General features: G+C 42.7%; 1 protein-coding gene across 3 annotated transcripts in view; it reads right to left on the bottom strand.

The window, feature by feature from the left end:
- Positions 1-5,975: 5,975 nt before the first annotated feature.
- Positions 5,976-24,838, bottom strand: part of SGMS2 (sphingomyelin synthase 2) — a 77,203-nt gene continuing 58,340 nt past the window's right edge. For 2 of the 3 annotated variants that reach the window (XM_070504547.1, XM_044767426.2), the window contains exons 4-7: positions 21,906-22,023; positions 16,614-16,767; positions 12,113-12,279; positions 5,976-10,587 (exon numbers count right to left, since the gene is read on the bottom strand). In XM_070504547.1, the coding sequence (XP_070360648.1) occupies positions 10,384-10,587; positions 12,113-12,279; positions 16,614-16,767; positions 21,906-22,023 (643 nt within the window). In that variant the 3' untranslated portion in view covers positions 5,976-10,383. The remainder of the gene's footprint in view (positions 10,588-12,112; positions 12,280-16,613; positions 16,768-21,905; positions 22,024-24,838) is intronic. The other variant, XR_011501819.1, reaches the window with a different exon arrangement.

Here is a 24,838-nt window from a genome sequence, read left to right as displayed (position 1 = left end):
TCAAAACTACAGTAAGATATCACCTTAAACCTGTTAGAATGGCTATAATCACCAAGACAAAAATTAACAAACGTTGGAGAGGATGTGGAGAAAAGGGAACCCTCATACACTGCTGGTGGGAATGCCAACTGATGTAGCCACTATGGAAAACAGTATGGAGATTTCTCAAAAAGTTAAAAATAGAACTACCATATGACCCACCTATCCCACTACTGGGTATTTATCCAAAGAACTTGAAATCAACAATTCAGAGAGATTTATGCACCCCTGTGTTCACTGCAGCACTATTCACAATAGCCAAGACGTGGAAGCAACCCAAGTGCTCATCAACTGATAACTGGATAAAGAAGAAGTGGTACCTATATATACAATGGAATACTACTCAGTCATAAAAAAAGACAAAATCGTCCCATTCAGAACAGCATAGATGGACCTTGAGGCTATTATGTTAAGTGAAATAAGCCAGACTGAGAGAGACAAACATATATGATTTCACTCATATGTGAAAGATTAACACATAGACAAAGAGAACAGAGCAGTGGTTACCAGAGTGGAAGGAGGTTAAGGGGTGGGCATAAGGGGTGAAGGGGCACATTTATATGGTGACTGACAAATAATAATATACTACTGAAATTTCACAATGTTATAAACTATTATGACCTCAATAAAATAAAAAAAAATCAACTGTCCATATATGTGAGGGTTTATTTCTGGGCTCTCCATTCTATTCCACTGTTCTATATGTCCATCTTTATCTCAGTACGTGGTTTTGACTACTGTACCTTTATAGAAAATTTTAGAATCAGGAAGTGTGAGATCTCCAACTATTTCTTTTCAAGATTGTTTTTGGCTATTCTGGCAAATCTGCCTATACTGACAAAAAATTTAGCTATTGTTTTGGTCCCTTGGGATTTCATATGAACTTTGGGGGAGGTTTCTCTATTTCTGTAAAAAATACCATTGAGATTTTAATAGGGATTGCATTGAATCAGTAGGTCACTTTGGGTCATATTGTCATCGTAACAATATTAACTCTTCCAGTCCATGAACATGGGATGTCTTCCCGTTTATTTAGGTCTTAATTTCTTTCAGTAATGTTTTGTACTTTTTAGTATACAAGTCTTTCACTTCCTTGGTTAAATTTATTCCTATTTTATTCTTTTTGATGCTATTGTAAATTGGATTGTTTTCTTAATTTCCTTTTCAAATTGTTCATTAGGAATATATAGAAATGTGACTGATTCTTGGTGTTGATTTTTGTATCCTGCAACTTTGCTAAATTCATTTATTAGAGCTAACAGTTTTATGTATGTGTGTGGAATCTTTAGCATTTTCTACAGATAAGATCATACCATTTGTGAACAGAGTTAATATTACTTTTCCAATTTAGATTCCTTTTCTTTCTTTTTCTTGCCTAATTGTTCCGGCTAGAACTTCCAATACTATGTTGAATAGAAGTGGCAAAAGTGGGCATCCTTGTCTTCTTCCTGATCTTAGAGGAAAAGCATTGAGTGTGATATTAACTGTGGGATTTTCCATATATAGCCTTTATTGTGTTGAGGTAGTTTCCTTTTACTGTAGTTTGTTGAGTGTTTTAATCATCAAACAGGGTGTTGGATTTTGTCAAATGCTTTTTCTGCATCAATTGAAATGATCATTTTTCCCTTTTTCATTCTATTAATGTAGTATATTATATTGATTTTCATATGTTGGACCATCCTTGCATTCCAGGAATAAATCCCACTTGGTCATGGTGCATAATCCTTTTAATACTCTGCTGAATTCAGTTTTGCTAATATTTTGTTGGGGATTTTTGTATCATATTCATAAGGGATATTGGTCTGAAGTTTCCTTTTCTTGTAGTGTCTTTGGCTTTGGTGTCAGGGTAATTCTGGCCTCATAGAATGAGTAAGTATTCTCTCCTCTTCAATTTTCTGGAAGAGTTTGAGAAAGATTGGTGTTGATTCTTCTTTAAATATTTGGTAGAATTCATCATAGTAGCCATGTGGTCCAGGGTTTTTCTTTGTTGGGAGGTTATTGATTACTGATTCAATTCTCTTTATTAGTTATAGGTCTACTCAAATTTTCCATTTCTTCATGATGCATGACCAGTTGGCTTCATGTTTCCAGGAATTGGTCCCTTCCATCTAGGTTATTCAATTTGTTTTCATGCAATTATTCATAGTATTCTCTTATAATCTTTTTTATTCCTGTAAAATCAGCAATACTGTCACCACTTTCATTCTGTTTTTGTAATTTGAGTCTTCTCTTTCTTTTTCTTAGTCAATTTAGCTAAAGGTTTGTCAAACCTGTTGCTCTTTTCAAAGAACCAACCGTTGGCTTAATTTCTCTGTTGTTTTTCTGTTCTCTATTTATCTCTGCTCTAACCTTTATTTCCTTCCATCCACTAGTTTTGGGTTTAGTTTGCTCTTCATTTTCTAGGTTCTTAACATGTACAGTGAGGTTATTGATTTCAAATCTTTTTTTTTTAGTGTAGCACCTATAATTATAAATTTCCCTCTCAGCACTGCTTTCACTGTATTGCATATGTTTTGGTATGCTGTGTCTTCCTTGTCATTTGTCTCAAGGTATTTTTGAATTTCCTTTGTGATTTCTTCTTTGACCCGTTGGTTAATTTCCATATATTTGTGAATTTTCCTGTTTGGGCAATTTCATTTTAATAGTTCCAGCAGCAGATTTCTCATCACTTCTCTTAGGAAAGGCATAGCAAAATGGCCTTTAACAACTTTTTCTGCTTTTACACTTAACTCTCCTTGTTATATATTAATCTCAAGACCCTTTGAGGCTTGCCCAAATTCTGATGACCCCTGCAATATGTAGGCAAGTCATTCAAAAGTCAGCTCACTAACTTAGTTACTGGTGAAATCTAGTAACTTTGTTGGTGGTACAACATTATATCAGATATGACACCATGATGGACCAGCTGTAGCTACTTATGATTGGGATAAAATGACCACTCCTAATTCCATGATCAAGGGCAGCAGGGCCAAAGTGAGCCACAGTTGACCTTTTTAATCAACTGTCTTTTTTTAATTAGAAAAAAAATATTTCCACACTAGCAATGCATTGCTCGCTTTTCTGGATGTTTCTGAGAGATACAGCAAGACAATTCGTGTATCTGATTAGTGTACAAAATGTGGGAAAGGTAGGCAGAGTGGGGCCTTTGGAAACATAAGCCTAAACACCTGACGTTGTTCTCAAATGAAATCCAAAAGCTTGTCCAACATGACAAATATTTCTATCTTGTATTAAGTAGAAAATGTTTCATTTAAAAATTCTTAAATTCTTACAATTTAAGAATTCTCAAATGCCTTACAATAAAAACATTTTAAAAATCCTGTGCATTTATTTTCTGATTCGACTTTATCATATATTGACATGAGTCAGGCAGTCTCAAGTGCTTCGCTACACCCCGTCTCTGACTCACCGTGAAGCTGGAGGCAGGCTTCTTCACTCGCATGTCAGAGGGGACATGATGGCCTCGGAAGCTGAGAGAGATTTGTCCAAGGTTGGATGTTTGGGAAGCAACTGCCTTAGGAATTACACCCAGGGGCCGAGTCCAGAGTCTTTGGATTTCCCACTTCAGCCTTCATTTTTCAATCCATATTTTTGGCCAAAATATCACAAAATACATATGATATGATGGCTGCTGAAACATTTTCAAGTTATAAGCATCTCATGGTTTGGTAAATGCTTCAATTATTTTAAAACAAATTATTTGGTGGCATGATGGGCAATTTCCTTTTCTTTGAATCTCTGTGAATTCTGTTAATCCAAATGCACAAGACGACATTTTAAAAAATTCATTGAACAAATATTGCTGAATATCCTGTATGTGATAAGAACCTTATTAGACACTGAAATGAATACTAAGACAATCCTTCCTCTTAAGGAACTTTTATCTTATGGAAACAGGATCTGTATTTTAAAAATCTTAAAGCAGTGTTTGTGTCTTGCATTTTGGCAGTTGGTTTGTATGTATCTTTTAGGGAGGATTTCAGAGGAGAACTAAGGTGCAGCTTTCGGGAGCTCAGACGTCTGGTGAACTGTCAGAGTGGGCACGACCTGGATAGACGTTAATAATTCCAGTGCGGAAACCACGTACCTAACATAGCTCTTACCCCTCTGAGTGCCCTCAGCTGTGCAAGGAGCATCTGAGGCTCCCTGGCACCCGTGCTGTGTGTTAGATAAGAGTAAAGCAAGGAGCAGTGCCTGGTACGCGGCAGCTTCTCAAAGGAGTGGCTTCTTTTCTTTTTACCAAAATAAACACATTACTTAGGGAACTTAGAAAGAAAAAGAGAGAAGCGCTTGGATACAAGCCCTGAAATAAAGTGCATCCAGAAGCTTGGCCAGGAGCAAGCAAACATGTTGGTTTGGACAGATTTTGGCACAGGGAACTCCCCAGTTCATGGCAGGACCAAACAATCCTGGGCTTCGCTCCGGTCCTTTGGGGAGTTCAGAATCAACCCAGTACAGTGACTCCCCAGACCCCGTTCCATTTCCTCGGAGCTCTGCTGTCCTTTGACAGCAGGTCATCACATCTCCTGACGTTCCCTTGGGAGCAGTCCCTGGGAGCCACCTTGAGAGGCAAGCCCCATGCACTGTGGTGTCCACTGTGTCCGCCACGTGAGACTAAAGCGCACCATAATGTGCTCCTCAGGGAGGCTTGCCCTGCGTTTGCTTCAGCCCACCACATGCATGAGCTCAGACACTTGGGGATGCTTTGCTTTCAAGGTCATTGTGCACTAGAAGCATTGACTTTTCTCCCCTCTGAAATGTAATAAATTGCAACTGTCCCTCTTAACAAACTAACTAGTGGGAGAGCGAATAAATTCCCCCCGCAAACACGAAACAACAAAACCTCTAACAAATGGGGAGGATGAGCAGAGTAGTCAGGCCAGGAGGCAGCAAAACAGAGAACACAAAACTTATGAGCCAGCTCCTCCACAAAATGGGGTCACCACCTGTTTCCTCATCACCTCACAGGGCTTTGTGAAGATTAAAGAATGGATGTCAGGCATAAAAACTATAAGATGCTATCCTCATCACAGGCGCCACAGATGAATTAAATGTGCACTCTACAGACACAGCAGTGCACAGTCCACTACCACTCTGACTTATATTAGGAATTCAGGATCATGCTTCTGATATCCTCATATATTTCACTAGAAGAAAATGGAATGTCACATGTCAAGGTTTGTGCAGCATCGCCATCGGTTCCCCGTACAATGCACAGATTAGGAGTCTCTGAGGCTATGGCCAGCAAAATCAGCACACCAACGTTTCAAACAGGAGGACGGGACCGTCACTGTGAAGGGATTTCATCCGAGGCCTGGGTGGGGGTGGCAGAAAGACTATTCTGATCCATACTCTATCATATTTCCCGATAATCCAAAGACAAACCCTTTGGGCCGTCTTAGTTTATCTCACTCCCCCTCCCCCACTGAAGTGCATTCACTAAATTGGTCTTGCGGGTCCTGCCGTCATCTTCATCAGGGGGTCCACGAACACTCACTGCCACCTACTGTTGCAATGACTGTCGACTTCTAGTTGAGGACATCACCCTAGTGCCCCATTGCTGAGGGCATCAGGATGACAGTTCTTTCAGAACTGACTGACAGAAAGGACTTTGCTTTTCTTGAAGAATTAATGATTTTGTCCCCTTGTGAACATGGAGAATCAGAATCATTGAGTGTGTAACTGATTTTTTCCCCCCACAAGTGGCTTTATATTGCTGTGAATTATTTTTCACCTTAAATCCAAGGGCAGGAAAAATAGCACAATCCAGTTTGTTTACAGGTCCATTAATTGAAGGTTATCACCTTATTTTAAAAATAGTACTTGAAGGAAATATCCCTCTTGTGGTTTTAATAAGTACTTAAAACCAAAAAAAATTTAAAAATCTTTAAAAGAAACAACACATTTTTTAAATTGAAAGAAACAGTAATACTAAATTTGAAAAGAGTGTTGATGTCACTGTGGTTTATTGGGTAAATACAAAGGATAGGCTCTTGCTTTTTGTTTTTTTTAAGCAAAGCCAAAGATATTAGAAACCAAGTACACATATCTTCTTTAGAATAGAAACAGAAATTAGTTTTAACTATTAGGCACTTAAAATGTAAATGTCAAGTGGCATTTTAGAAGTATAAACTGTGGTTACACTCCTAAACTCCTCCTAAAATGTTTTTAGGAGCACAAAAGCACAAGCAGGGAAAACATATTTCTAAACAAAGATAATTTCCTCTTTTAAGAAAAGAACCTGAATTCAAATCTCATATGAGAAACCAATGATCAAGAGATTGGTGGGGGGGGGGGGGGGGGGGGGAAGAACTTCTGAAATTTACATATTTGATTAAAATGTAAGCATTTAATAAAACTATTACAATAGCATACAGTATATATCATAATGAAAAATATATGTCAGGAAAATAATGAATTCTAGACTTAAAATTTTACTTTACAACAAGGCACTTAGCACATTGCAACAGTAAATTCCCGAAAGAATGCAACCGGCTCCTCTCAAACCTTTAATATTTCTTTTGTGAATATACTGTAACATAACCATACATTTTGCAGCATTAATCATTGCATAGGAGGTAAATTAAATAATGAATTCCACCTTGGCAACTAGCTTAGCTTATGTTTACAATTTCTTCTTTTTCTTTTAAAGGACAGTTTTAAATAATTCCACAATAAAGAACTATTCTCATTCATGATTCATTCAGAACACAGCATAGTTAGACTAATGAGTAATAAAATAAATCAACTTATAAGGTGTATATCTGTATAAAAACTTATCTTTGGGTACCTGTGACATGATTTTCAGTGTTTTAGGTATTGAAGTCAAGAGCACTTCTTAATAGAAGAAATATTTTTAGCAAGTAAGTCAAAGGAGTTAAATTATTGCAACACAATGACATTAAAGAAAATACCAGCAATCTTTATACATACAAATAGAAAAGCCTTCAACATATGGCATATTACTTACAATATGCTTGATTTAAACATGTAAACTCATTTATTAGCAAATTCCTTCTCACACTTCCTTACACTACAGAAGTGAGTGTGTTAAGACTGGTTTAAATTTTTAATCAGTTTTACAGTGCAAAACAAAAACCACAAAAAAGGGATTAAGAAAGAAACGTTCAAAATATTCAAAGAACAAGAAGGGAATTTCCAATTAAAAAAGAAACTGCGTGAGTTCCAGCACACAAAAAGAGAAAAACGACAGACAGCCAACTTGGTGTTTCCAAGCACACAGCGTGCAGGGGTTATAAAGGGAGACATCACTGATTGTGGCGGTGAGAGGTAAACAGTCTGCAGGTCTTCTTTGATCGAATGGATACGAGATGAGAATTGCACCTCCCTGGGGTCTAAGCACATTTTCCCTTTGGGAAAGGTTTAAAATGCCTTTCAAATAATTCCTTTCACATGATGCTTTCAGATTATTGGCAAAACTAATGAAAAACAAATGCCTTTTAAAAACTTCAAGTGGCAAGTTTGTGCTCCAAGTCATAGAACATATTTCCACAAGGGGGCACTGGAACACAGCAAACACGCTTGTGTAACGTGGTCCGTGGCCAGACTAGAGACCAGGGTCTCTTAAAACAGCCTTTCTTCCACAGCAAAACTTGTGTCCCGGGATGCCAGTCAATTAAACAACAAATTCACAGTTTCTTTGGGTGGAACTGGGGATGAATGCTTTCTTTTCAGAGCTAGTGGAGGAGCTCAAAAAATCGAATCTGAGAGGAACTTATTTCCATGTGAAAGAATTTAGAAAAAAATATGGCATAATTTATAAGAATTATATGTTATAGATATTGCACAGAAGGACTAAATTACGGGAAAAGCTTCAAACAGGAGCACTGGTTTACAAAAACAAGGATAATGCATGAAATCTGGTATCTTATTTAATTAGCAAGGAATGGGGGCTCTGAAAATTTACCGTTTCAAAGGCTGGGTCATGTGTATGTTTCATGTCCCCAGGCGGCATGTTGGGGTAAACCTCAAGTTTGCTTTCCCAAATGTAAACGAGTTTCACTATTTCTCTTATTTTCCCATCCTGAAACTTTGATATGTCCCCCCTTATTTTCAAACCACATGCTTCCACAGCATCTATTAGAAAGCGATGACACATATGCATAAAGAACATGGGAGCAGTATGTCCACGTGGGGGGGGGTCATAGATGTTTTTAAAGTTCTTTAAAAGGTGATGGTATTATTATTATTATTTTTAAACTGGATTATTTGACTAAAATGCAAGCTGACTGTTTCAAAGGGTCTCCAACAATCAATACACCACAAGTTTTAAAGCTTAAACACTTTTCCTTATTTAATTTGAAGAAAAGTGGGTTATCCGAAGGCCTCTGAATAAGGCTCGCCGGTCCCTCAGGCTGTTTCATGTGAGTGAGAGGCTCTGAAATACCCCAGTGTCAGGAGGGCAAACCCAGGCCTTGGGGTCCGGGCTCTTCCTGCACCCAGACCGCAGGAGTTTCAACTCTGTGTGTTCAAGCACAGCACCTGTTCTACCCCACGTCAGTGTTTAACAAGGGAAAATGATGTAGAGTGATGGCTGAAGGCACCAGGTAAGCCACAGATATGTTTCTTATTGGTTTAATAATTAATACTGGAAAAATCTGCATTTCAAAGCCTGCCAAGGATGTTTTGGGTTTTAATTCTTGTTTTAAATAACCAGATTAGAGAGTTTTTCTTCCTGCCTTTGAATTCAACTACCTTTCCTTTAGTGATGCTTCTGTTACTCAGAGAAAGCCATATGGAAAACACACCCAGAATTTTAGCACCAAAGGATAATGACCCTTCTGAACAGATCTGTATTGTGCTTCTCTCGAACAATGAAAAGTTCAATTTTGTGTACCGAACCAAGGTTGACCAGTTTATGATGACAGATTTAGGGATGTTTTTCATTCTAAGTGGAGGGAAATCCTCACCTTCAATAGAAATGTTACTGCCTCCTTCCACCCCATTGGCCTCTCTGCCCTCTGACCTAGGGTTGGTGATTTTGTAACCTTAAATCTTTTTCTAAGGTTACTAGAAGTCTTAAGAAATTAAGCCAAGAATTATCCAAAAGATTCAATAGCATTAAACAATGCACTAAAACTGATGGCATTAAATCTGATCAGATTTCTAAAACTCCATCTTTTTTTGCATCACCTCAAAGAACTTTAGAAACAATTATCCCCCTTAATCCCCTTCACAGCGTAGCTGTCTAACACGCCGGCCCAAGTGGAGGTTATAGTGCAGCACCGTGGTGTAATCTCAGGGTCAGAGCAAAACTGCTCGGTTGTGGCGTATGTCCTCAGGACCAGTTTGTAAGAGGCTGAGTCTCTTGCTAAAAGGCAAGGATGCATTCAACTTTTGGACTCCATCTCAGTTTTTTCACAAAGCACAATGTAACTGGGAAGAAATCGTTTTCAGTGAAGTGTGACCAATTGTATTTGAGTTCCAATTAGCAGCTCTAAAACAGATCTGGGAGAGAAACGTGGGCTTGTCCCCAGGTGGCAGGGCCATCGGCTCGGCACAGAGGGGTTTCCAGCCTGTGCTCGAGCAGTGGGCTGCCTGTGGGTACCAGGTGCAAATGTACCGGGCAGACAGCGTACAGGTGCATACACAGGGCCCCCCGGTAACAGAAATAGCCCTCAGTTTCCTATGTATCTGTCAGATTTTAAAGTGAAATATTTACACATGTAAAAGCCATGGGGTGAGGCAAATACTTCCATATTTACTTAGATCATTTTCTTAAAATAAAATTATCAGTTAAAAAAAAAGTAAAAGTGACACATAGTGCATGGGGCGGCCGCAGCGCACCTTCCCAGATCTGAGCCCGGCCTCGCCCACGAGAAGGCAGAAACAGAGTTCTCTTGAGGCTTATTTGCAACCCAGCATCTCCCCTCACTAACGAGCCTGATGCCAAAAACCACTCTCAACGTAGGTTATTCTATTCACATAGTAGCTGTATATATCCAGATATTTTATTTAAAATGTTAACAAATTCTTCTGACCTTGGAAGAAAAAAATCCCGAAAAACTTCCGTCGAGGGCTTTAGTGGGGAAAGAGCGAGGAGAGGACTGCGTCCTCTGGCCCGTCTTTAACAAGCTCCTGAGTAAACTCCCAGCGTGGGCTCGTCACCAGCGGAGGAAAAGCTGCAGCAAAATACGTCTTTCTCAGGATTAATAAAAACCAGTCAAAGGCTAATACTTCGTTCATCTTTCTAATCATTTGCACAAAATTTGGTCCACTTCTTCATTTACCAGTCAAGTTCTCCTAAAATAAAAAGACAAAACTATACCTTTGGTTACAGCGTAAACGCTTTTGGTATCAGAGCTGGTGCCTTTGTTTTGCTTTTCAGGTAGATTTCTCATTATCTTCACCGATCTTCTGAACCCGTGAATACTTTTTGCACGAAGATTTAAAGCAGCCAGGAGGCCAGGAGAGGGGCCAGGAAAAGCAGCAAGGAATTGAGCCTTGTACGTTTTTCTCAAAAAAATAAAAGATGGGGAACCACCATGCTCGAGACAAGAAGTTAGTCTGTGAAGAGACCTTCAAGTTCTGTAAAAGGCAGGAAAAAAGTAAAATGAGGCATATCTTTCATGATTTGCATCCTAATTTTTTTCTTAATTAAACCGTCATTCGTTGTAACGTAGCAGAGAAAGTAGTGGAATCTGGATCACGAGGCAGAAACTCTTCGTGCCTCTTCCCTAACTCTGACAATGACTGTCCCAAATGCCCTTTCTCCTCTCTCTTGGTGGCTCCAGCCATTTCTTCTGCCTGCACCTCTAGTAAGAGTGGAAACTCAAGAGCGAATGTGAGCTATCCACAAGGAACGATGCTCAGGATGTGTGAGTGGTCAGATCTATGGCCAAGGAAGATGGAAGAGGGAAAGGAGGGCCGACAAGGTTGCATATTTCAGAGGAAAGAGGAAAAGTTTGGTTCAGTGGCGTCATTAGACGTCTAGATGGAAGTCTAAGAAGGAAGATGGCAACAGGAGACTACAAAATAGGAAACAGAGCTACAAAGACAAGGAAATCCCAGAAAAGGCATTTATTAGTGGACAGCACTACGTGAGAGTTGGATTTAGATCCTTTGGGAAAACGCTATTTCAATCCCTCACAAATTCTCCAAACATTATATGCATCAGACAACATGGCAAGACTATCCAAAGATAAGTAAGTCACGGTACACAGACTCACTCTATTACACCAAGGACGTACACCAAGGCCAGGAAAACTCAGAGAAGGGGAGGAATCATTCCATTTCGGGACGAGAGGAAGAGAGCAGCAGTTAGGGAAGGCTTCCCAGAAGAGGTGGCATTGGAGCGAGCTCTTTTCAGAATGAATAGGTGAGGAAACAAGGGTCATCCAGGAACAGGAGGCAGCAGAAACAAATAAGGAAGGATAAGAAGGGAAGGCAGAGAGCACAGCACCGCCAAGACACGCCCCAGATCCAGGAACTCACAAGTTACTCATTTCGCCTGACTTTTTCAAATAGTTGCCATCTTTTCCTCAAAATTAAGTTCTTTGAGGGCAGGGAGTGTCTTACATAGCTGCACCACAACGCTTCTAGAGAAGGTTCCTAAATTTTAATTTCCCGTATACACTACTTCAACTCTCGCATAAATAGTTGAATTAGGACAACACTGCTAATTATAAAGCATCTTTATCCTTAAATGTCATGCATATTTGTGACCTTCTTTCTTTCTTCTTCTCCCCACAGCCCCAGTACATAGTTGTATGTTCCAGTTCTAAGTCCTTCTAGTTCTTGTCTGTGGGATGCCACCACAGCGTGGCTTGACGAGTGGTGTGTAGGTCTGCACCCAGGATCTGAACTGGGGAACCCCAGGCTGCTGAAGCAGAGCGTGGGAGCTTAACCACTATGCCACTGGGCTGGCCTCTATCATGTTCTTTATTTTAAGAAGCAGTAATTGGATATAAGTATAAGTGAATTCGCCTAAACCATACAATTGTGTGGCAAGAGCAGTTACTCCCATTAATCTCTCTAAAACCCTGCTATATGAAAAGTGGTCCACTGCGTTCAAAGAAAAGAAATTACCCAAGGACAATTTCACTGCTCTCACCTTTTCATTGGCCATTGAGTGGTACCACCAGAAGAGCCGTGTTGTGACATAGTAAGCAACGATCACATCGACAGTATAGTGTTCATGTGCTACAAGAATGCAGATGATCCCGGCGGCACTCAGCAGCCAGCAGATTAGATGGTACCACCAGAAGTGACGAGGCGAATCTGGACGGGGGAAGAATCACAGAATTAATAAGATTGCCTGAAAGGAATTTAATGGTTACAGCCTAACCTGATGACCTTAAGCAGAATAATCTAGGACCAGGAAGTCAAGGGAAGGAGAAAATTGATAACCCAAACGAGTCACCATGAACTGCCCAGGATTTGCTCAGGTAGGAAGGGGGAAGGGGGACCACTGGCGGCAGGTAACAGTCACTCACTGGGGAGGCTGGCAACACTAGACACGCCTGGCCTTGCCCACTGCTAAGCTGCTCAACAAGGAGGACAGAATTGTTTCTTATTAGGTTGGTTGGAATCGGCTCAGACTGGCTCACATAAGGGACCCTACTGGAAAGGAAAACAGTAGGGGTCAGAAGACAAGGTAGTTGTCTACAAAAATGGGGAAAATGAGAAAGCAGGAGCAATTTCAGCTTTTATATAAACTTTGATTTCTCCAGGGGGAGAAAAATGGCATTGTGGCTGGCAATATTTTGATTCTCAGCAATTGTACACAGAGCTTTATAACAGCAACTATAAAACACTCCCAATGAAAAGCTTAGGATTCTTGCCCATTCGCTTATGGATTTCAGCCTTCCCACTGAGGCTCCCTACACTGATCGGTGGTGAGAGAGAAGGAGAACACTCACCAGGCTAAATGCGATCCTACACCCACGGTCTCCCCACAGCAGTGACAGTGCCACGGGCATGAACAGGACCAGAGTCCACTGCTAGTAACGCTGTCTTTTTTTCCTATTTTAAAGCTTTATTAGCTCATAATCAAAGTTAATGATCTAATAAACTGAAATTCATTTCGTATTTAACTGTGTTTACATTTATAGTGATATTTACTTTCAAGTGTTGAAGAATGGTTGAATAGCAAAAGGATCCATTTTCAGAACTTTAGATGAAATATCAAATCGGGTATCCTTCAAATAAAAAATATTTTTTGGTAAAATAGCTGTTGCTCTTTTGGTCTCAAGTGGAACAGTAAGACAATAAACCTGTATTTGCATTTGAAAGTCTGATTTTCTAATTCTAAATGTGCAATTCATTATTTCTCATTTGGTCCATGCTGCCACTACGTTCTGGCAGATAACTCACAGAATCCTAGAACTTTAAAGCTGAGAGAGGCCCTACTGTTGTAGCCTGAGGGGCCAGACCCCGTCCTGTAACTGTTCTGTTAGGCTCCAAATGTTAAAAATTGAACTAACACTTAGCCACCTGGAGATTTCACTAAATATGCATTCTCCAGCACCACAGACCTCACCCCTCCCTAAAGTCTCACACCAACCCTGATTCCCTTGCTTATGAGTCATGTGGTATTTACCTTAAAAGTTCAAAATGTTCGGCGAACCAGAACTATTTTTATTTGTTTATCCACAAGAAGCAAAGCCAAAGGCAGTAAGGAGTGAGAAGGTGGCCTGATGGTCATTTTACTACCAGGGGAATTGAAAACGAGGTTTAAGGATGGCTGCAAACACTAGCACAGCTCTCCGGTAAAAACGCTTCCCCTTTAGGCTACCACACTGGTGCTCATTAACTGAGAACTCTGGCTGACCCAAAGAAAAGATTTAATAGAAACTATTTTGGGATGAAAACAGCAAAATGGTAATCCTCTGCTCTCTCATTTTACCCATAGAGATAACACTGAGCTAAAAGATGATGACAAGTACTAATAACTCTACTGTCTGTGGGGGATCCTGCCCCAGGCATCACTGAAGAACAGACACCACGGACTTTACGTGGCAGCAAGGTAAAAAAAAATAGTTCTCTCAGCTGGCAAGGCTCTGGGTCCTTCAGGTACGCTGCTTTCTCAGGCTAATTTTATAAGGAACGTAGGCCCCAGTGGTAACATCTGCACAACTGTGCAAAGCCCTCTCCTGTGAACCCGCCAAATCATCCTGGTCCCATGTTCTCATGATGAAATTCAAATCTACTCATGACAACGGAGCAAACAAGGAAAGAGTCCAAACTGATCAAAGGCAGGAAAGCAAAAACTACATAAATGATGCATCTAATTCTAGAAGCCGACTCTTCACAGAAACCACTGGAACCAGTGCTGACTCAGAACAGTAAGACACGGTATAATTTAGAAGGCGATTGTTTCTCCTAATTGCATAGGAAACGGGTATAAACATGGAATGCCCTGTTTATGCCCAGAATTGACTCTAAAGTGGAGTCTGTAGTAAGCAGTACAGATTTGCCATTTTATTTCTCACCAAAGATTGGAAAAACCAGAATGCAATTCTTTCCCTGACATATATGTAAACTTACACAATTTTAAAATCCTCAAGCAAAAATCACGTCTTGGGAAGAAAATGTGTCTACATAGTGCACTGTCTTCATTAAAGGACAGAAGGAGTCACAGGTGGCCCTGCCATGAGGTGAAACAAAGAACCGGAACAAGCAATACACCCAGACAGTTCCCCGGCATCTGTAACATCAGAAAACTTGAGTTTCCAAAAATCCTCGACAGCCCAGAAATTAATAGCGTGGCCTCTGGATTGTCCTGCTTGAGTCTGAATGCCACATCCCCCAATTCCCACTGTGCCCGTGGCCAGCTCACTATCTCCACACTTAAGCGTCCTCTCTGACAAATGGGGCTAATCAGGGTCTCCCTCCTAGGGTGGCTGCAGGATCAATGAGCTCACTTGCATCAAGGGCTTACAACAGCTCCTGGCACAGAGTAAGTACTGTGTCTATTTGCTGGTACTGTTAATGTCACTTGGTCTTCGGTTATTTTATAAAGCTGACTCTCAGTTCCCTGGGTGTCTTCTCTTCATCACTCTATGGTTTTCAACCTCCAGGGGCTTTGCTTGACGTGTAAGCCCTGCCCGTCCCCATCCTCATCAAGCGTCTTATGATCCTCAGATGAGAGAGACGATCCCACAACTCAAACACACCTCTGCACTGGGAGCGATTGCTCTTCCACACAGATGGAACCTTCCTCAGCAAAAGTTCGAGTCAGAAGCACACAGAGCACAAATCCTCCAGCCACTCCCCACAACCAGTAACTAGGTATTCGAAATGTAAGGAAGAGACCCCGGGGCAGAGACAGACCTGGGTTCCTCCCCAGCGCCACCTCCCAAATAGCACGAGAGTAGAAACAAGGGGAGAGGTGCAGAAGGCCACCCTGTGCCTTGAAGTCACGTAGGGTGAAGGCCGCACACTTAACACGCTGCTCCCCACTCCAAGTTCCTATGTAGCATTTACAAAGGAAACAACTTGGAAGCTATACAATTCTTACCCAAAAAGACTCTACCTCCTTTACTAGAGAGAATCTCAACTCTGTCATATTACCCTCAAAGCAGAACTTAAGCCTAAAACCCCGGGTGACCTATGGTGCAAGAACTCACTTTGACCCCACTGGAAGGTAAACCTTGATGGCTACACCTGTTCGGATGGATGACAGCCAGGAGAGGACGGAAGAGGCGGCAGGACAGAGAAGGGGCCCGCCTTCTGCTGGTCTCTGCAGAAAGAGCTCCTTTGCAACAAGCCAGGTAAGTGAAGAGAACTGAGATCAACCTCGGAAAACACGGGCATGGGGCATCTCTGAACTAAGGATGAAGGTTAACCCGGACCAGCTTTGCAAAATGGAGGGAGAAGCATCAGCACTTCAAAAGGATTTTGAGAAGATGGACCTACATGTATAAACCTCAGAAGTCTACAAGAAGGGGATCTGCCAGGCAGCTAAAACCAAATACAGCCGCACGATGAACAAGACATTGTTCCCGCCACTGAAGCTGCTGGATGCACCAGGATGTCTTATAGTGGGAACTGAGTGTGTGAGTATGGAAAGACATCTCTTCACAGTCTGGCCTCCTTGTTGCTTCTAAGAAGAAAATGACCAGTATTGGCAAAGTGTTCCTCCCATGAAGACGCCTATGAAAGCATAGAAGGCAGTGGGAAAATGATGAAACTGCAATAAAGTGGGACAAGGAAACGCTTTAAAAGGGAGAAAATTATCTGGAATGATGGAACGGAAGTTTCACAGAACGCAAGTTCATTCAAAAGTCCTTTACATTTGGCTTTAGAGCACACTGATTCTTGTTGCAATAAAGTCAACAGTTGTTCTTCTTAGTTCTAACATTGAAACAGCTTTTCACACCTCAAGAAGTACTAACCTTCGGGAGGCATGCTCCACGTCTGAGAGAAGCCAGGGCCGGTTCTAAGCCTTCAGTGCTCCCATCACACGTGACTAGTTGAAGCGACTTAACCCCCCACACGTATGTCTCTTTCACAGCTAGAATTCCAACAGAATCAGGGCTCCCAGCAGTTTCGGGGCCTTAGGATCCCTCCCACTACAGCAAACGATCAAGTGGGAATGAGTTATCACTTACATTCTTTGATGAACAAATAAGTTAGTGTCAGCACAACCGTGTGACCGCTGAAGAGGAAGTCTCCGCACAAGATATGCGATCCAGTTATGGACAGTCCCCCGCCGGAAATCAACCGCAGAATCCGCTGCACTTTCGCCTGGGAGTCTCCGTTGAGCTGAGTGACACAAGAAGATCAGGAAGAGAATTTACAAGCTGATAAAATCATGTTTCAGCCTAATTTGTGTGATACTCAGAAACGTCACCAGGTTGCGATTTTTTTTCTTTTTCACTTAAAAAGTCAAAAAGAATGCAATGGGGAAGCTCCTCAAGCTGGGTTTTATGCACTGTATTGGCGAGTTTTAGTGACACATTTTAAATTATTCAGTATGTTACTAATAATATGTTTTGGTGGTGTTGTGTCCTTGGGCAAAGCTTTTAAAAATATTATTAACCAATGACTTCACCACAGTTATGCACTAAAAGATGAAAGCCACTTTCTTTCCCCTTTGCAGAGGAAGTCAGGGCTTCCAGGGTCAATATTTGATTCAGCTGCATACCACGTTACTGAGATTCCACAGTGGACCCGTACCTTGCGTTCAGTGGGCAGCCTATAGCTGTACTAACATCTGATCAAAACACTTACAGTCAAAAAGTGAGCTGCAACACATTACATAATTGAAATAGGTTGGAAAATGATGTATTAGGGATGTGCTGGCAGCTTTAAAAATGGAAAAACTGAAATGGAAACATGGAAAAAGCGTTGATCAGGAAAAACAACCCTCAAAGAAATAACCCATGTGCTGTGGCAGAGGGTCAGGAGGGAGCTCCCTTGAAAGAGGGTTAGAAGGCCCTCAAAGCCATCATGATGACATGGGAAACATGATGGGCGAGGGCAGGAGTTTTAAGCAATAGTCAAAAGTTTACATCCGATTAAAATTTAAGCGAATAGGAAGGAGGAGTGGACTGAGTTTGTCAAAATGGTAGGTGTGGAAAAGTGGAATACTGAAATGTTGCGGGCCAGCTGGAGGGCTGCAGATCAGCGTAGTATCAAGTGAGTTGGCTTAGAAAATCAAAGAACAATACTCAGAAATAAGATCAAGTGACAGAACGCATGAGAACAGAAATATAGAAGAGAATTAATGACCATTCATTTGGGACGTGGGGGACAGCTGAAGGACATGCTGCCTTTTATACTCAGTGATGATCCTTCTGGGCAACTGGCCCCTGAAGCCCAGCCCGCCCAGCCATGATAGTGGTTAAACTGTTTGGTGGGGAAGACGGCAGTGTCTTGTCCAAGTGGATGCATGGTGGTGAAGGAGGGTAAGATGTGTAGAGATGGACGGGAAGAGAGTCAAGGAGTAGAGAAAGTGTCAGCCTCCAAAGCACAGGGAAAACCACTCTGACCAGTACAACAAGGAACCGGGGCAGGATTCCTTGCCTACAACATCCATATCAGGGTGCCTAGAACTTTCCCAATTAAAAAAGTCTTACGGATCTGGAAAGCTTTCTGGAATTCGGGTGACCCTTGTCAAAAAGCAAACACACCATGACTGGTTGGCAGTTGAGAATAAGGCTGTACAACAGAAAATGACGGAAAGCAGGATTAGAGGGCAAGGTGAGAAACTGGAGGCTACGAAGAAACTTGACCTTCTTCAAAAGTTTGCTTAGGGCAAGCCCAGGTGGCAAAAGCCAAGAGAATGTAAGTATTTTATCAAGAGCTGACAGTCCTTAAAGCAAACATGCCAAGTAACAGGCGATCCTGCCCTGAGAAGACAGGAGGTAGAGGGCAGCCTGGGACCTACACCGAGGGAAGGACTCTGACAGAGCTGCAGGGGCATTTCAGGTGTCCCCCAGCAAGGAAGGACTTGCCGGCTGCACACGCTAGTGCGACATGCCCTTGTTGTGGGGACAGACTCTAGCCCTGCGCTCCATCAGACCACCCACAGCACTTCAGGAACGTCTTGTCACGCGGCTAGTAGAAACAACCGTCAACACTGAGATCAAACAGAAAGGTACAGACACTCTGCCTGGCCATCGTGTTCTGGTTTAAAAGGATGCCTTATTCTTCATTCCAAAACCATCATAATGTTTTATCCACTCACCCATCCTGACTCAATACCGTAATTTTCTAAGGGCAGAGACGCTTAAAGCCATCAGTCCCTTTAAGACTCAGGGTGACATGGAGCAAAGGTATACACACAGAGGAGCTACCCCGAGCCCCATGCTTTCTCTTCCCCTCTTTTGTCAGGAGGCCTCTGACAGCCGCTGACAGGGTATGCCATCTCAGACCAAAGGACTCTCTCCATCCCTCAGTCCTGCCCCTGCTGTCCTGAGACGTCAGATCATGCTCAGTATAAACGTCAGCAGAACCTCAGGAGAGGAAGAAAAGAGGAGGGCAGAAGGCAAGCTGAGCAAGGGGACAACAGTGAGAGTCAGGATTAACAGATTGTTTCCAGTTCTGTTCTGGTTCCCTGGGACCACCACCCCCACTCCTGTCACCCTTATCCTATATCCTGTTAATCCCCTCATTCTTCACACCCTCTCTGTGCCATTAACGCAGCTGTAGGAAAGCAGGAGAAACAGCTGTCACAGTGGCCAAAGCAGACAGGGGCCCGGTGCTCTAGGGTTCCTCCAACTGTGACCTCCACACACCAGTTCCCAAAAAGTAAACCAGGCACAAGAGTCCAACGTGGCTGCTGCCAAACCAGAAGCCTTACCATCCACACTGCCCCTTCAATTAAGAAGAGAAGCCCTTTGGACATCGATGGCCAGGGTGAGGCAAGCTTTCTCAGGGGAAGGAATGCAGCAGTGTCGGCCCAACATTCCTGAATGTGGCAAAATGGGTTTAAAAAGCTAAATCATTTCACGTGAGTCCTAATAACTGGGCCAAAATTTAAACACACTTTTCAGAACACAAACGTTGTGTCTTAAGCTAAAGCTTGGGTTGGTGAGTTGAAGCAAGTCGTAAGCAAAAGACCTAAAGTGAACCATGGGACATAAGGGAGGAGGCAGCTGGAAAACCGAAGGCCAAGGATTTCACCAGGGCCTGTCCCTGCGATGGCCCTTGTGGTGGTCGCATCCAGGGAGGGCAAGTGGACTTAGGCCCATGACTAGGTCTGACCCCCTCCCACAGCGCGTGGTTTCAGTATACACACGCGGTTATTGCTCAGTCACCAAGGGTGTTCTACAGAGTCAGCAACAAAGGAGACGAGGAGCCTATCCAACAGCCTATAACCACAGACATCTGAGGAGCGCTCACAGCACTGAGAGCGCAGTTCTGACTCCTCCAACACCACGTCACCTCTAGTCAAACAGAGTGGTTTGTGGTGGTTTTACTGAACACGACTCAGCACCTATAGCCCGCTTCTGCGTCAGGAAGAGGTCCTGACGACTGAACATGGGAGCCGATTAGTAAGGATGCCACTACAGCGTCTGTCGTGAGTATTTGTAGCTCGGTTATCTAGGGGTATGTTTACTCCTGTGGCTTCCGAAAATTGCAACTCTTCCACGGAGGATGACCTGTAATTTACTTTCTGTCTGTGATCACAGCGATTCATCCCTGCAAACCTACCCATTACTCGGATGGGCTTGCCTTCTCTTCTGTGGCCATTTCTTCATTTAACACATTGCAATAACTCCTTAGAAGTGTTTATTATGCTTTTGAACTTCTCCCATGCCTTAAATTGGTTTCACTAAAAATCAGCCAATGTTCAAATTCAATATGGACCCTGTTTTAACCACAGATACTTTCTGCTTTGATGGCTTTGGGAAACTACTGCTTCTCCAAATTACACCTGTATTTGGTGAGGGAGACGGTCGACTTCTTCGGAATGACTCTATTTCTCCTTCCACTCCGGACATCTGCTCGGCGTTCAGTAAAATATGTTAGATGTCATTCCCTTGTCCAGAAAGCACATGATCTGCAAGTTTCCTTTTTTATAAACCAGAGCACACAGGGGTCTAAGATGATCAACAGCTGTCTCAAGAAATGACTCTACCTGGAGAAACTACAATCTTGCTTGTGACGGTTTCAGCATACATTCTCACAGCAAAAGGCCACTCATCTTTTCAATTGCTAAAAACTTTGGGGTCATCCTTGACTTCTTTCTCTTAAACCCATGTCCAACTTATTAGTACATCTTGTTGGCCCTACTTTCAAAATGCATCCTGAACTGAACATCTCAGTTCCGCTGCCACCACTGAGGTTCAAGTTCCTACAGCAGGCCACAAGGCCCTACAGGATCTGCAGCTGCACCTCCTCGAAACTTCACAACTCTATTCAGCCACACTGGCCTCCTGCTCTCCCCTGAACCCACTGTGACTAAGCCGCTTCCTTGGCCTGGAGCTCTCACCCCATCCACGTGGCTCACTCCTCATCTTGGTTCCTGCCCAGACGCTTTCTCATTAAAGAAGCCTTTCTGACCTCACCATAAAAGAGCATCCACCCTCAGCGTCCCTTTCACCTCACTCGGCCTTCCTGTCCTTCATCTGACAGCGCCCGACTTACGCCATGTGACAAGCCATGAGTTTACTTATCAGTTATCATCCCTCAATAGAATATAAGCTCGAGGAGGATAAGGACTTTGTTTGGGTCGTTGCCATTCCTACAGTGCCTGGTGCACAACAGGAGCTTCATGACTGTAGAGTGAATGCATGAAAGAGTAAGTGAGAGGGCAAGAGGGCAAAGGGTCAAACACTCCATTGTAACTCTCAGTTAGCAGAAAATGAAGTTTTTATGGACAAAGATATACATTTTATGAACGTTTTAATTTCTTCCCAAAAGATCTAAAGAAAAACAAAATATGCTAGATTTCAGTTAACACATATGCAAATGTCTAGAAGAATGTAAAGCCAGCCCTGGTGGTCTAGTGGTTAAGAGTGGGCGCTCCTGGTTTTGTTTCCTGATCAGGGAACCACACCACCCGTCTATCGGTTGTCACACTGTGGTGGCTGCGTGTTGCTCTGATGCTGACAGCTGTGCTAGTGGAATTTCAAATACCAGCAGGGTCACCCATGGTGGACAGGTTTCACTAGAGCTTCCAGACTAGACAGACTAGGAAGAAGGACCTGAGCCACTTCCTCAAAAAAAAACTGGCCATGAAAACCCTGTGAACAGCAGAGGAGCACTGTCTGAAACAGTGCTGGAAGGTGAGCGGATGGAAAGACAGGCAGGGCTCCCTGTGCTGTCCACAGGGGCGCTGGGAGTCGGAACCCACTGGACAGCGCTAACAAACAATGAGAGTGCATACTAGAGAGCAGGTGTCCAACAAGTGCTTGCTTGGTTTCCTCTAAATGGTCAGGAGAGGGGCTTACCTTCGGAGCACACTGGAAATGCATTCCGGGCACAGGCAGAGTAGTGACGTACATGGTAACACAGCGATACAGGTATAAAGTTCCAATGATAAAAAAGAATCTGCGCCCCACTATTGACCTAAAGGAAAAACAGGCACGGGAACAAATAAGTTCACTGGTTGTTTCTGTTCCTAACGCAATATAAAGCAATGTTTAACAGAATAAAGAAGGATTAACACAGAATGACATTAACAGACCAGCTTCCCAGTCAAAGGCGTGTTTGTGAGCTGCCCATCCCCACCATCCCACGGAGAGGCTGCCCTGCCGCTTTCAGCAATGAGACTCACACACTGCAACGAACGCGGCTGGGATGGCCCACAAGTCACGGGGCTGTGGGGGGCGGGGAGTGAAAGCAGACTAAGGCTTCTAGATAACCAGCCCTCCTAAAAAGGCACTCTTTGCCGGAGAACTCAATGAACCCCTCGATGTTGTCAGTCAACTGGCTGCGTTTTAAAATCCTCTCTTGAGAATGTGTCAAAGGTATAAGCGAGCACAGTCTCAAAGGAATCAACTAATGAGCTAAGGTGATACGACACAGAGGAAACGGGATGACTCATTCAACCTAAGTGACATGAGCAAGGTTTATTTGGGGACCATCCAAAAGTATTCTGACAACTTGGCCATGAGCTGTTTTGTCTCTGATATATAGATTTTTCAGAGAATTATATTTCGAAGATGTCCAAAGTGTCCTCATGTGTTTAAAGACATTTAAAGTGAGGCTGTAAGCTGATTAGTTTACCCTTATTTTATTCAATCTTTATCAGAAAAGGCAAAAACACCCCACCCCACAAGTCCTCTTCCATTTTATACTTTTGGGTGGAGACAGCCGTTTGACTGACATCAGTCCCTGCCCTTTGGCCCTGAGGCCTCAGGCTGAGGCAGCGCCCCGGGGCTGACTCCGAGCACATGGTCCTCAGTGTGGGGAGGGCTCTGCCCAGGTGCACCCCTGCCCGTGGGTCCCTGAGTGGGCATGGGGGCTTCCGAGGGGCCTCACTTCCAGCTGGAGATGGCAACTCCTTTTCTGTTGTGTAGTTAGGGGACGAGTCTATGAACTCTGGGCTCTGGGGACTAGAGAAGGGGGGATCCGTAAAGCCCTGGAATTGCCAGCTGTAACTTCCCCAGCTCACCAACTACAGCACTCCAGGCCTCCCGTTCTCAGAGCTCTCAAACTTTCAAACTAGTACTGATCAAAGACTTCAGGCATGTGGCGTATTTTAAGTTTTCTCCAAGACTGTGGTCTGACATGGATTGAGGCCTAATTCAGGTAACTGTTGGGACTTCTCATTTAAAGAATTATGCACAAATCTAATTTTAGCTGCCTGGCTCCAGTAGCTATTTTAAGAAGATTCCAGGGTTTCTGGGGTCAAAATATAGAGAGGAACGCCACCTGGACTAGCAGATGAAAGCATTTATTTGTTGCAAGGCATTCCTCTCAAAGGCCTGCTACTCTAGCTCTGCCTTTTCTAGAACCGAAAAAGAACAGGTGATAAACAGAGCTGAGTCTCTCCATTTGGTTAAGTGAAAAACAATTCACCCCTTGATTCACCCCCCGGTCCCAGAGGAGTGTTCGCTTGCGCTCCATGCTGTCAGACGAGGCGAAGGAGTGAGGAGGAAGTATGTTAGTTCTGTTCAGTCCAGCACTGAGCTCAGCCGTACTCAGAACAGAAAACTAACTTAGAAGGTGAAACATGTACTCTGCAGCCTTATTTAGAAAAATACCCACTGCTAATGACTTTTTTTTCCATAGCTTTGAAGGTGCTTTTAAAAGAGAGAGAGCAAGTAGGATTTCTCATTCAGCTGGGATGTTCAAAACAGGTTATAAAAATTACTCTGCTAGTTACTAAAATATAAGACCCAGTTCTACCTCAAAAGTAAAAAAGAAAATTAGTGTGATTTCCCCAACAAGTTTTGGATGATGGGTTGTGTGGCCAGCTGTGTGACCCCAAGTTTTGCCATGGTGAAATCTCAGGCGGCAGTGGACAGGCAGTGAACAGCAACTCTCTGGATGGAGAGGCAAAGAAACAGACTGTACTTAGGGCAGGAGAAGCTCCTCACCAGACGCTTCAAACTTTCCCTCTTCACACACACGTGAATAAAACGTTGCTCTAAATTAAAGGAGAAAGCAAACGTCTTTGGCCCAAGGAGGCTCTCTTGTATTCAGTGTCAATTCCAGACACTAAAAAGAAAAATGCTAAAGTTCAACACATTTTTTGCTTTTAGCATAAAGCATGCCATAACCAACAACTTCAGCAGCAGAAAGTTCCCGTACTAAGTAAAAGACAATTGATAGCTATGTCTCTACACATATTAAGGAAAATGCTGAGGAATGACTTCAGTTTATGGAATAAGTTTTCAAAACTGCAAACTTGCACTTGGGGAATTCTTTAGCAAACATAAATCGAATTCGTCTAATCTCAAAGCAACAACGAACTGAAAGAACAATATAGCATAAATTCTCTTCTAAAAATGATCTTGTGGCATTAATGCTGAAATCCTATTGACTTTGAATTTTTGAATTTTATCGACTAAGCCTACATTACATTTTCAAAAGCCTCAGTTTACGGGCAATGTTTTGATCAAACATATTTTAGTGATTTAATTACTAAAATCTAAGTAGAGAACAAACATCTGAATGATGAGTGAGAGGAAAACGGGAACTGCAGGGCCTTATCTTTTACGGACCAGCACTCAGAATTCACCGGGAAGCAAAAATACCCACTTCAGAGCTACGTCCTATTTTAACGTGTCTTCAAAGCCAGAGCACCTGGCTTCCTACTTCCTGACTCCTGCTGTTCCAAAGTGGGGAGACGGAAACCAGTGAACTGAGAGCTCCTTTGTGGTGCCACAGGGAAACCAGACAGCACGTTTACTTTAGAAATCTGAAACCAAAACCG

This window comes from Equus asinus, chromosome 3, assembly GCF_041296235.1.
Source record: "Equus asinus isolate D_3611 breed Donkey chromosome 3, EquAss-T2T_v2, whole genome shotgun sequence".
NCBI classification, from domain to species: Eukaryota; Metazoa; Chordata; class Mammalia; order Perissodactyla; family Equidae; genus Equus; species Equus asinus.
The sequence above is the reverse complement of the archived record's forward strand: the minus strand, read 5'-3'. Positions and strand labels throughout refer to the sequence as shown.